The following is a 12972-nucleotide window of genomic DNA, read 5'->3' on the forward strand; positions in this document are numbered from 1 at the left end:
ACATTTAGTTTAATCAATCAGACTAAAAACATATTATATATATGACACAAAAATATATAAGCACAGTACAACTACATCATATCAGGAACACCACCTATAGTCTGATCAAATAAAGTGCAAGTGTAATGTGCAAAAAGCGATAAAATACATTGTAAATATAATAAACAGTTAGGAAGAGTAAAACGTGCATGTATATATAACAATATGGCCGGCTCGCAGTAATACAAAGCACAGCATTAGAAAGTTATCCTCTATAATAAAATCCCTCTGTGCCTGTGATGTGTCTGTGCGTGTGTTCCGATGTCAAATGCGAATGTGCGGCGCGCCGGCCAATAGAATCGCAGCGCACCACATGCAGCCGCACTGGCAAGCAGGTCGGAGGGCTGACAGAGGAATGGAGAATTTGGTGAGCGGGACCAAGGTGGAGGAGGACACTGCGGGAGCCGAGCTCAGGTAATCACCGCACGACTGACCGCTGCATGCTGCATGGAAGATGTGGAGGTGTGCCCTGTGTCAAGTAATAATAGTCTGTAATAATAGTCCTGACATTACTGATTATAGTGCAGGAAGGATATTTACCTGACTGATCTCACCCTATATTAGTAATAAACACCACGGCGGGGGGGTACTAATTACTGATTATAGTGCAGGCACAGAGGGATTTTATGCATTTGGCAATGATGGTAGTAGTCCTCCCTGAGTTTCTCTAGATACACTTTGCAATCTTCCAAAAAATAAACAAAAAACAACAGGTATGCAATCACTCTAGATATACTTTCTACAATGCCCAGTCTGTGGGGTGCAGTCCCATTTACTGTATACCTTACTGTCTCAGTCCATGCATGACCTCCAAGTGGTTCTCAACTATCAGAATATGTTTATTCTCTTCCTCCCAGTTCAGTTGCTTGTTTGGCAACTTTTATTCTCAGGGATGAAGGTTCCCTCGACTAGGCCTAGTTATGAACACTCAAACATGTATGTCCTTCTTCTAGGTAGGCCTACTCAGCAAAGACTCTCTAACCGGGGGTGTGTGGCCACTCCATCACCCTGGCAAATGCACTAAAGATCTGCCAATTAACTACTTTTTGCCTATACACAACCATTTGAACAAGGAAAAGAAAATTTGATCATTTAGGTACTTTGACAATAAATCATAATATTAACAATTTCTGGATCACCACTGGATCATAGCCCAGGAACCAGGGGGGTAGCTATAGGGGGTGCAGAGGTAGCAGTCGCTACCGGGCCCAGGAGCATGAGGGGCCCAAAGACCCTTGTGCCACATAAGACACTGGCATTATAGAAAGTGCATGCTGGTCAATTTACACCTCTGGCTGGAGGGAAGGGGTTAGGTCAAGGATTTGGCATGAGGGGGTGCCCTTTCAATGTTTTCCTCAGGCAGCAGGAAGGCTACGTGCTCCCCTGCCCCTTTCCAACAAGCACTGAGGGAAGAGGGCCCAAGCTGAACGCTTGCACTAGGGCCCATGAGCTTTTAGCTACGCCCCTGCCAGGAACAATGATTTTCTATGGGGACAAGTGATCTCTGTAGCGATCGCTCATCTCCGTACAGTGGAGGTGACCTCTGCATGTCACTGCAGCCCTTATCTCTGTGCACAATCAGTCATTGGGAATGTTTGGTTAAAAGGACCTTTAGTGTTGTACTGCTGTTTTTTTGTATCTGCAGGAACCTGCAGGCTTCTAACAAGTTTCTTATCCAAATGCCAGAAATGCCCTAGTTAATATTGACCTAGAGGACAGGAGGACTAATGTTTCTGCAGCATCCCACTCAGGACACGTGGGAACTGCAAAATATCTTTTAAATGGTATTATCATCTTACATGTCAGTTTGTATTGCAACATACACCTGTTGTATCCCTGTTCATAGGCTGGTCTGGTGTAATTTATACATCCCACCACTAGATGAGGATAGCACTTAGGTCATATAAATACTTAGGTCAGGCCTAATAGTTGGTTGGTTGTAGTAGTAGTAAGGTAGAGAAGAGAGAGAGGATCAGAGCCAATTATTAAACTGAGGCTACACACCACAGATTAGTGGGTGAAGCCAGATGCAGAAATGAGGTAGAGCCAAGGTATGAGGCGCAGGAGAGCGTTTTCCTCCTGTGACCCTCTTAGATCCTACATCCTACAACCAGAGGATAGTGTTTGCGTCCCTGGAAGAAGATAACGAAACTAAAGAGATACATCAGTGATAACAGCCATTACTTAAGGCTTAATGGGCACCTTTGCACATGGTGGAGGACAATCTAGCTACAGGCAGCCTCACCATACATTGAAGAATACAGATTAGTTACCTGTTCAAGGGCTTGGAAGATACAGAAACAAAAGGACTAAGCATACCAATAAGTACTGCAGGCAACCTCAACAAATTACACTGGTTTAAAAGGGACATTGAAGCGGTTAAACCCCAGCCAAACCTATTAACAGTGGATCAACAGAATTCCTCTAAAGAGCAAAAGACTGTCTTCTGTCTGGATGTATATGCCGCAACTGGAACCAACTTCAGTAAAAGTTGTGAGTTGTATCCTACCAATGTCTGCTTCATTCCTACAACTGGTTGTACCACCATTAATGGTACTGGCGCCACGACAAATACCACCAAGGGACCCAGCCGCCACAAGCACCCTAAACACCACGGCCATCAAGGGCACCTCGACCTCCATCTAGGCTGGTGTTTCCCTACCACAGAGCGTGCCCCGGAGGATTTAGTGCTGTATTCCTCAACACTGTGCTGCTGGCCCAGGGAGGCTTTCTGCTTACCGTGAGTAAACCTATGAACTGTGTTATTATTTGGCCCCTCATCGGCCCACTGTGCACCTCACATGTTGCCCCTGCGGTTCTGGCTGGCTGCATATCTAAGAACTATGAAGTTACTATGAATGTGGTGGTATTGAATATAAGGTCTGATCCTAAGGCTAGTTTCACATTAGTGCTATATACCCAGCAGGCCGGTCTGGCAGAAACCGAGCAGCATTTTTTTTCTGCCCGATTCTTGCTGAGTTGCGGATGGATCTCTGCTGGTCCCTATTATGGACCAGAAGTGAGAGAGATCTGGCAAACTGTTCCCTGCCGGATACATAGCGCTAGTATGAAACTAGCCCAAATGCAGGCATCCTGAAATTTGTGGAACTATCAATATTTTAAAGGGATTAAATGAGATTATTGAAACAAAGCTGCATTTTTTCCAGAACCAGCGCCGCTATTGTCTATTGGCTGTGCCTGGTATGGCAGCTCAGAAGGGCACTGTTTCAGCTATGTTTGTCTAATCTCTTACAATCCCTTTGCAAGAGACGTCAGGATTCGATGCCCTTTAGTACATTGTGGGACACTTGGCATCAAGTTAATTACCTTTACGCGTCCTCCTTGTTTTGTAAGATAACCTTCTTTTGTGCCCAACTGCAAAACAAAAACATACATTTATTGCGTTAATTCGTCAATTTGTTTTCTATCAAATATGTATTTTTATTATTTATCTATCAAAATATGTATTTTTATTATTTATCCTCAGGATAGACCATCACTCTCTGACCGGGAGAGGCTGATACCCCACACCCATGTCATTAGGTGTTCTGCACCAAGTTCTTTCAAATGAATGGGAGCACCACTGAGGCTCTACTGCACAATGGACAGAATTGAGTAGTTCCAGCACTGGAGCTACTCCAGAAGAGCTATTTGGTGTGGGGTGTCGATCCCCCACCAATAAGTTAGCCTGAAGCTAGGCCATCACGCAATCACTAATAAAGAGCTGGACAACCCTTTTAAGGGTGTTGTCCCACCATAAGAACTTATCACTGATTCACTGGATAGGTGATAAGTATCTGATTGGTAAAGGCCTGACCGCTGGAACTAACCCCCCCCCCCCCCCTTCAGATCACGTGTCCCTTAGATGCCTGAGTGAATAAAGTGATGGACAACGCTGCTCCATGCAACTCTTTCTGAAGATAAGCCAAGAAGCGACTCAGGATATCTCTGGCAGTCTTATAGATGTTAATGAGGCCACATTACACATGTGCTCGTCACTGCATTTATCTGGGGGGGGGGGGGGGGGTCAGAGAACACTGATCTCATAATTAGTGAAGGTCCAAGAGACTAGCCTCCTCATAAACCTACTGTATCGCCTATTCTGTGGCTAGAAGATAAGTTGGTATGGTGGGACAACCCCCTTGAGAAGGAATGAGAAATTCTCGAGAGATGGCATGTACTTACTGAGGGGGCTACAGGCACAAGGTCATTTTCAGAACGTCCTGTCTGCATGGCAGTATGAACTCTTACAGATTCATATATTGAAGGCTCTTCCACGGTTCGAGGATAAGGATGTTTCAAGAGGATTAAAGTTCCTGCAGTGACAGAACAAGAGAACCATATGTTACACATTCAGAACCTTCATAGTTCTCCATATACTGATATACTATATTAGGTGTATAGTATGATAACATTAATAGCATTACACATCAGTTTGTCAGTTTATATTAACACTATTACTACTTGCCTTCAACACAAAAATAACAATCATCTGTACACACAGATATGCTCAGTATCATAGAAAACACTGAATTCAGTACATTATAGAGAATATGATCTTCTCTGTACAGTGGTCCTGTCAAATACATATATATAATAAAGATATATAAATGCTACCAGTACTGCCTTTTTGAGTTAGTGTTATTATCATCACGTAGGACAGGACCCATATGTTTATAACAATAGTGCTTGCGAGTTTGTGAAACCTTGTTTTTTATATTTCTGAATAAATTTGGCCTAAAACTTCACACAAGTCCTAAATGCAGATGCAGATATAATCTGGCCATTTATTTATTGAGAAAAATTATCCAATATCACATATTTTACCATGTGAGTGGTAAAAGTATGTGACCCTTTGCTTTCAGTACCTGGTGTGACTCTCTTGTGCAGCAATAACTGTAACTAAACATTTCCAGTAATTGTTGATTAGTCCTGCACATCGGCTTGGTAGAAGTCCAGCCCATTTCTCTATACCAGGCATGCTCAACCTGCGGCCCTCCAGCCGTTGAAAAACTACAACTCCCACAATGCTCTGCTGTAGGCTGATAGCTGTAGGCTGTTCAGGCATGCTGGGAGTTGTAGTTTTGCAACAGCTGGAGGGCCGCAGGTTGACCACTTTTTAAGGCTATGTACCTCTTCAAGGCAATGTTTTATTATGGCATTTTACTCATTTTGGGCTAAAAATTATATTTTCCATTGGTCTTTTTTTAAACGTTTCAGCAGTTTTTGTGATATATGTGGTCATAAATCAGTCTATTTTCAGACTGTCTCTGCTGTCGCTGAGTTCAGTCAGCTGATGGCTCATGTGAAGCCTTATCTCCGATCTCCTGACATTTTAAACACTCAACTACTTCACCCCTACCCCTCCGCACACTGCTTTTGGCACTAATGCTCTAATCCTCCTGGGCTCATCATTGCTGCAGTCAAGAAGATGACATCACAGCTGCACTGTCAGGGAGAATCAGAGCAGCGGCACTGGAAAATAAACTCACCTAATACACCTACCGCCTCTTTAACTACAGCTCCGATCCTCCCTGACTCTGAACCTATTACGCCATTTTCTTGGTGCAGCGTTGGGGAGGATTAGAGCAGTGGCGGTGGGTACAATAGGTAAGTATATGTTATTTTATTATCTTATGAGCATTCCTTCCTGGAGGGACATTTTTCTTTACAACTCGGACAACCCTTCAATGAAGTTTTACTATTTGCTGCAATCATAAATATCTCCAGCAGATGGCAGCCAAGTAATTACTCAAACAGTAAAGTCAGTAATACAGCACACATTTTCTATGCTAATATTTAAATACTACCCCCACCATTCTGCTGTCGCCTTGTAATAACACTTTAATGTAAATGCAGTGCCATCTGCAGGCAGCATGTCATACAGCAAACAGACCTGAATAGATTGATATATAGTTTTGTGGGAAAAGATTCAGTAAAACTTATACATTTAAATCTCTGCTCTTTCTATACTTAAGACTGCCCCCATGTACAGCTCTCAGTGACTGATAACTATTACTGTATACACATTGACACACAGAATGCTATTAACCTCTCATAACACGTCCCCCATGTACCATGAAGTCAGAAAGAGATAAATTACAAGTTTTACTGAATCTTTTACACTTCTCAACAATAAAATTGCACCTCCATAAAGGGCAAGTCACAAGGTTATGCAAATCAAGGAAGCGGCAGGTGATATCAGATCTGTAGATGCACATTTTCAAGCACCTAGCTCCAATCTGTGGCATGTGGGAGGGTATAAAAGCCAGATTGAAAGCAAAGTTTCTTTAGCCACCTGAAACCTCAAAATGGAAGTCATGTGAGAACCCTCTTGTTCATCGATGTGCCAGTTATAACCATTTGTCCCAAACTCTTAACCTGTTAAATGCACAGGTGCCGAAACCAAGCCTGAGGCCATAGACAATATTGTCACATGATTGTATTGTGACATATAGTCTACATATGGGGCAAAATTAGTGAATTGCTATTCTTTTCATTATCAGCTTTTATACTGTTGTATCTATTTGACATCAGATTGGACCTCCGGCACTTGTAAAAGTTAATATGCATGCAGTTTGAGAAACCGACTTTCACCTCTAGGAATCAACTTCACTTTTGAACCTCCTCAAGTACAGCACAAAATTAGTAGCGGCTGGCAGCTGTTTTGTGACCTGTGTGCAATGAGTCTGTGGTAGCAGTCCAGTCCCCACCAAACAGGTGCCTACAGCTCACAAAAACACTATCTCTGCTGCTGGCAGCTTCCAGCTCACATGGACTCAATGGGGCTTGTAAATTAAACCACTCACTCAATGCCGGTGTTGATCCTCTTTAAAGCAGCATTTCAGCAGAGAAGCACGGTGTCCTGAGGCAGATAGGAGGCATATGTATCCTCAGGGTGAAATGTAATCCTATGCCAATAGTTTAGTGAACCCAACAAAAAATATCCTAATACAACTGGCCTCAGCTCATCTTCATACAGGGTCTCATCGCTAGTTCATAGTGCTATTTTGTTCTCATTCTCTATAGAGATAGTAAGAAGATGGAAGCCAAATAGACCAACCAGTTCATTTTTTCACACTATAACATGGATGGCTCACCCACAGATTATGGGAATTAATCTGTTGTACTTGTGCCAAGTGTCTATACCAGTCTGTTGCCCACAGAAGTAGAAGAATAAAGAAAAAATGAAGGTATGACTCTCAGAACTTCAATGAACCAGTAAACAAGAAATATTATAAAATATATATGTAATAATGGTGGTATTTATTCCAAAGGAATTAGATGAACTAATATAATAAATGAAACAATATAAAATAAAACAGTGGAGGTCCAGTCCACATAAATGGTGCTGCGGGCCCTGCAGCTATTTGTTACTGCATAAAGATGTAATATACGGTAATATGTTGGCGTCCTAAAGTAAACAATACTGTCATATCGCCAAGCATATGTCGATAAGGTGTATCCCAATGATGGAAATCGGTTATAGCAGGCTGTAGAAGGCAACTTTAAGGAATCCTGCTCTTTCAATAGTAAATGTTCTTATTTCCCAAAGTATCAATGGCCGAAAATAATTCTGCCTTAAGGTATTTTGTGGACATAGTTTTTGGCGATATGGCGCTATTTAAAGGACAGTATTGTTTAGTTTAGAGAGTAGTTTCCTGATGGATTTACTGTAACACAAAAAGTAATAGTCTCCAGATACAGAAAGCGATAGTCTCCAGATACAGAAAGCAATGGTCTACAGATACAGAAAGTAATAGTCTCCAGCTACAGAAAGTAATAGTCTCCAGCTACAGAAAGCAATAGTCTCCAGATACAGATAGCAATAGTCTCCAGATACAGAAAGCAATGGTCTACAGATACAGAAAGTAATGGTCTACAGATACAGAAAGTAATAGTCTCCAGATACAGAAAGCAATGGTCTACAGATACAGAAAGCAATAGTCTCCAGATACAGAAAGCAATGGTCTACAGATACAGAAAGTAATGGTCTACAGATACAGAAAGTAATAGTCTCCAGATACAGAAAGCAATGGTCTACAGATACAGAAAGCAATGGTCTACAGATACAGAAAGTAATAGTCTCCAGATACAGATAGTAATAGTCTCCAGATACAGAAAGCGATATCTCCAGATACAGAAAATAATAGTCTCCAGATACAGAAAGCGATAGTCTCCAGATACAGAAAGCGATAGTCTCCAGATACAGAAAGCGATAGTTTCCAGATACAGAAAGCAATAGTCTCCACATACAGAAAGCAATATCTCCAGATACAGAAAGCAATAGTCTCCAGATACAGAAAGCAATAGTCTACAGATACAGAAAGTAATGGTCTACAGATACAGAAAGCAATAGTCTCCAGATACAGAAAGTAATGGTCTACAGATACAGAAAGCAATAGTCTCCAGATACAGAAAGCAATAGTCTCCACATACAGAAAGCAATATCTCCAGATACAGAAAGCAATAGTCTCCACATACAGAAAGCAATATCTCCAGATACAGAAAGCAATAGTCTCCAGATACAGAAAGCAATAGTCTACAGATACAGAAAGTAATGGTCTACAGATACAGAAAGCAATAGTCTCCAGATACGGAAAGCAATAGTCTCCAGATACAGAAAGCAATAGTCTACAGATACAGAAAGCAATAGTCTCCAGATACAGAAAGCGATAGTCTCCAGATACAGAAAGCAATAGTATCCATATACAGAAAGCAATATCTCCAGATACAGAAAGCAATATCTCCAGATACAGAAAGCAATAGTCTCCATATACAGAAAGCAATATCTCCAGATACAGAAAGCAATAGTCTCCAGATACAGAAAGCAATAGTCTCCATATACAGAAAGCAATATCTCCAGATACAGAAAGCAATATCTCCAGATACAGAAAGCAATAGTCTCCAGATACAGAAAGCAATGGTCTACAGATACAGAAAGCAATAGTCTCCATATACAGAAAGCAATATCTCCAGATACAGAAAGCAATATCTCCAGATACAGAAAGCAATAGTCTCCAGATACAGAAAGCAATAGTCTCCAGATACAGAAAGCAATAGTCTCCATATACAGAAAGCAATAGTCTCCATATACAGAAAGCAATAGTCTCCATATACAGAAAGCAATATCTCCAGATACAGAAAGCAATATCTCCAGATACAGAAAGCAATAGTCTCCAGATACAGAAAGCAATAGTCTCCAGATACAGAAAGCAATAGTCTCCATATACAGAAAGCAATAGTCTCCATATACAGAAAGCAATAGTCTCCATATACAGAAAGCAATATCTCCAGATACAGAAAGCAATATCTCCAGATACAGAAAGCAATAGTCTCCAGATACAGAAAGCAATATCTCCAGATACAGAAAGCAATATCTCCAGATACAGAAAGCAATAGTCTCCAGATACAGAAAGCAATGGTCTACAGATACAGAAAGTAATAGTCTCCAGATACAGAAAGCAATAGTCTCCAGATACAGAAAGCAATATCTCCAGATACAGAAAGCAATATCTCTAGATATATAGAAAGTTATAGTCTCCATATACAGAAAACGAAGGCTGTAGAACAAATATTGCTGAAAATTTTAATAAAGGTCAATTTAAAAATGTTTTTAATGGATGGCTCTCAAATAATCCCTAACCTATAAATATGGTGGGAACAGCTATAGATACTTATACTTAAAACTATTATATTTATAAATCTATGAAGATAAATATATATGGAGAAAAAAAGCTATAAAATCCCCTTCAAGTGTAGCTGTCATTTCACTTTATGTTTAATACAGTGTATAATGTATAGATGTAATTGTATGTGTGTAATTACACATATAAAGTTGTCACTGAGGATACATCCGGCTTAATCATCTAATTATCTCCCAGTATGCTTTTGTTTTAATATCAACATCCATAATAAGAACATATGGATATGTCATGCAGTCATGCAACAGTATTACTACTAGTCCATGAACCACATAAAATGTACTGCCTCTCCATTCATTTCTTTTGGAGTTGGCAATTACTGTATCCGGCTATCCCCGGCAGACTCAGAGATAAATAGAGTGGCAGTGTGCATGCTTGCTTGACCTTCTGCTCTGTTCAGGGGCCCTCATTCTCATGATTGTGGGGGTACAAGCAGTAGGACTCCCACATATCTAATAGTTATCGCTCATCCTGTGGCTAGAGGATAACTTCAAATTACCAGGATACCCATTAAAGGGTTTTCTGCTTTCTTTTTTATATTGATGACCTATCTTCAGGATAGGTCATCAAGATCTGATCGGTGGGGGTCCGACTCCCAGCCCGATCACCTGTTTGAAGAGAAAGCTGTTCCGATGAAGTGAATCGGATGGCATAGTTGTAATTACACCAGCTAATCTCTGCAGTTGTGATGGTGAGCAGGTAAACAGTGAAGATAAGGCAACACTTGTACGAGCACTGCTTTCTCTTTAAACAGCTGATCGGCGGGGGGTGCTGGGAGTCAGACCCCCACCAATCTGATATTGGTGAACTATCCTTTGGCTGGCAGCACACAGGAGAAGAGTCACGTTCTGCCAGCTTATTCAAGAGCTCCCCTCTCCCCACTGATGAGTGACAACTTTCTCCTAGGGAAAAACTAAGAAGAAAACTGTCAATCATTGATGGGTGTGTGGAGAGGGCGGGTGCTCATGAATAAGCCAAACTCTTCTTTGGTCTGTGCTGCCAGCATAGTCAGTTCTTGGCAGCAACGTTACATTACCAGATTATTGACAGACCACTGATTTGAGCGTGCCTTTCACTATTTTATGCTGCCCACAGTGGGGTAGCATACAGGTGATGGTAGGTTCCCTTTACTTTAGCCAAGACCTTAATCAGATGGTGTATTGTTCCTGTCCTTTATTATGTAATTCTAACTGAAAACTTGTTCCTTTGTCTAGATATTATGGTGCCCCCTGGTCTTTTTGAGATCCCCTCTTGGGGTACATCTATGTTCTATGCTGTTGGTCACGCATTCTCAGTAGCCCAGTCAATCAGCATGGACCCCTTGTACATAGGTGGCAGAGTGATTGCTGGTCAGTGCTCCAGATCTAGAAGCCACTTTTCACCAGTATTCGACACATTACATAGGTGTTTACAGAGGGGATCACAAGGGGGCGCTATAAAAAAGTATTTAAGGGTGATAAACACAGGAACATTTTTTTAAATGATTCCAACTGAAATCTTGATATGTTAAAAAAAAATTAACAGAGAAAATGAATATGCAATCCTGGGAAAACCTGTTTAACAGTTCCTAATTTCTCCAAGTGTGTGATGCAGCCGTCAAATCCAAGAACGCCTATAATAACAGATTAATCAGGCCTTTAGGTGTGGCTAATGCTGAGGTAATGTTATAGTAGTTGTAAGAAGTTTGTTTCTCAATGACTGTATTGTTTTAGTGGCTGATCCAGCTTAGAAGGATAGATTTGCATAGATTGTTGTTGCATCTGAAATGAATCCTAATAAGTCCTCACACATCTCCAGTGCATTAACTAAATCATAACTTTAGAGCATTATTTTACACTTCCAATCAAAGTGGAAGTATTGCACAAGGATACTAGGGTTTTAGTACTTGGGAACAATGTGCCGCACAATATACATTTTCTTAGAGGCAATATATTTGTACCTTAAATAGACTGTCCAATAACATACATTAAAGGGGTATTTACATCCAGACATTTATGGAATGTCAATAGGATCTGCAACAAATGCCCAATAGGTTCCCACCTCTGGAACCAGCTCCTATCTCAAGAACGGTGTCCCACCATGAATGAAGAGCATGTACAGCCACCCCTCCATTTACTGCTATGGGACTTCCAAGACTAGCCAAACAAGCCAGCGCTTGACTATATTTGGAAGTTCCATAGCGGTGAATGGAGGGGTGGCTGTGCCTGCACAACTTCCACTCTGTTCTGGTGGGGACCCATTCTTGACATAGGAGTGGGTCCCAGAGATGGGACCTGTACCTATGGGACATTTATGGCATTTCCTATCAATGTATTATATATATCCAGATGGAAGCACTCCTTTAACTTGAATAACAATATTATCCATATGGGCACTTTTTAGCTAGTATACAAGGAGAATTCTAACAATGCAATATATAACATACATAATAGGCACATGCAAATGTCACACAAAGGGCACATTTTAAAACATGAAATTTACCAAACTTACAAACTGTTTATCCTGTTTTTAGTGACCCTGTTAACCGTTAAATTCAGTCTAGTTACGGCTGCTTGCAAAGAGGTGGTCATTGTAAATTGCCATTTAAAGGGCAGATTTATACCTATGAAACTGTCTGACCTGTTACATGTGCTCTTTGGCAGCTGAAGGCATCTGTGTTGGTCCCATGTTCATATGTGCCCACATTGCTGAGAATAATGCTGTTTTACTATATGCAAACGAGCCTCTAGGAGCAACATGGGTGTTGCCATTACACCTAGAGGCTCTGCTCTCTCTGCAACTGCACTTTGATTGACAGGGCCAGGTAGTAGTGTTGGGTGAGCATGCAACACAAATTTTACTCGAGCATCGCGATGCTCGGCACATTGCGGTGTTCGGCCGAATACCGCTTGTGCTCGAGCGCGATGCTCGAGTCTCCTACGTAGCTAATAAACGTGCAGGTAAGTACTGCGATTCACTGTAATGCCGTAGCCATGTTGGCTACTGGCATTACAGTGATTGGCTGGCCGGAACGCATCATCGGGTGCTATATAGCACCCGATGACACGTGTTCAGCTCAGCATTAGTCAGGGAGAGCTGGAGAGCAGAAGGGAGATACAGTGTAGGGAGTGAAATAGAAATATTTTAGTTTTTATACTTGTTATAGACCCAAAAGTCCTTTTAAGGACTATATTTGTATCTGGCAGCAGTATATATTTTTAGCGCAACCTGCGCTAAATAGCTTGCAATT

At 41.3% G+C, this 12972-nt stretch overlaps 1 protein-coding gene across 1 annotated transcript in view; it reads right to left on the reverse strand.

Annotated features, from left to right (window-relative positions):
- Window positions 1-12972, reverse strand: part of DAPP1 (dual adaptor of phosphotyrosine and 3-phosphoinositides 1) — a 140771-nt gene that overhangs the window by 17425 nt on the left and 110374 nt on the right. The window contains exons 4-5 of the mRNA XM_044302353.1: window positions 4225-4355; window positions 3367-3414 (exon numbers count right to left, since the gene is read on the reverse strand). Coding sequence (XP_044158288.1) covers window positions 3367-3414; window positions 4225-4355 — 179 coding nt within the window. The remainder of the gene's footprint in view (window positions 1-3366; window positions 3415-4224; window positions 4356-12972) is intronic.

This window comes from Bufo gargarizans, chromosome 1 (genome assembly GCF_014858855.1).
Source record: "Bufo gargarizans isolate SCDJY-AF-19 chromosome 1, ASM1485885v1, whole genome shotgun sequence".
Taxonomy (NCBI): domain Eukaryota; kingdom Metazoa; phylum Chordata; class Amphibia; order Anura; family Bufonidae; genus Bufo; species Bufo gargarizans.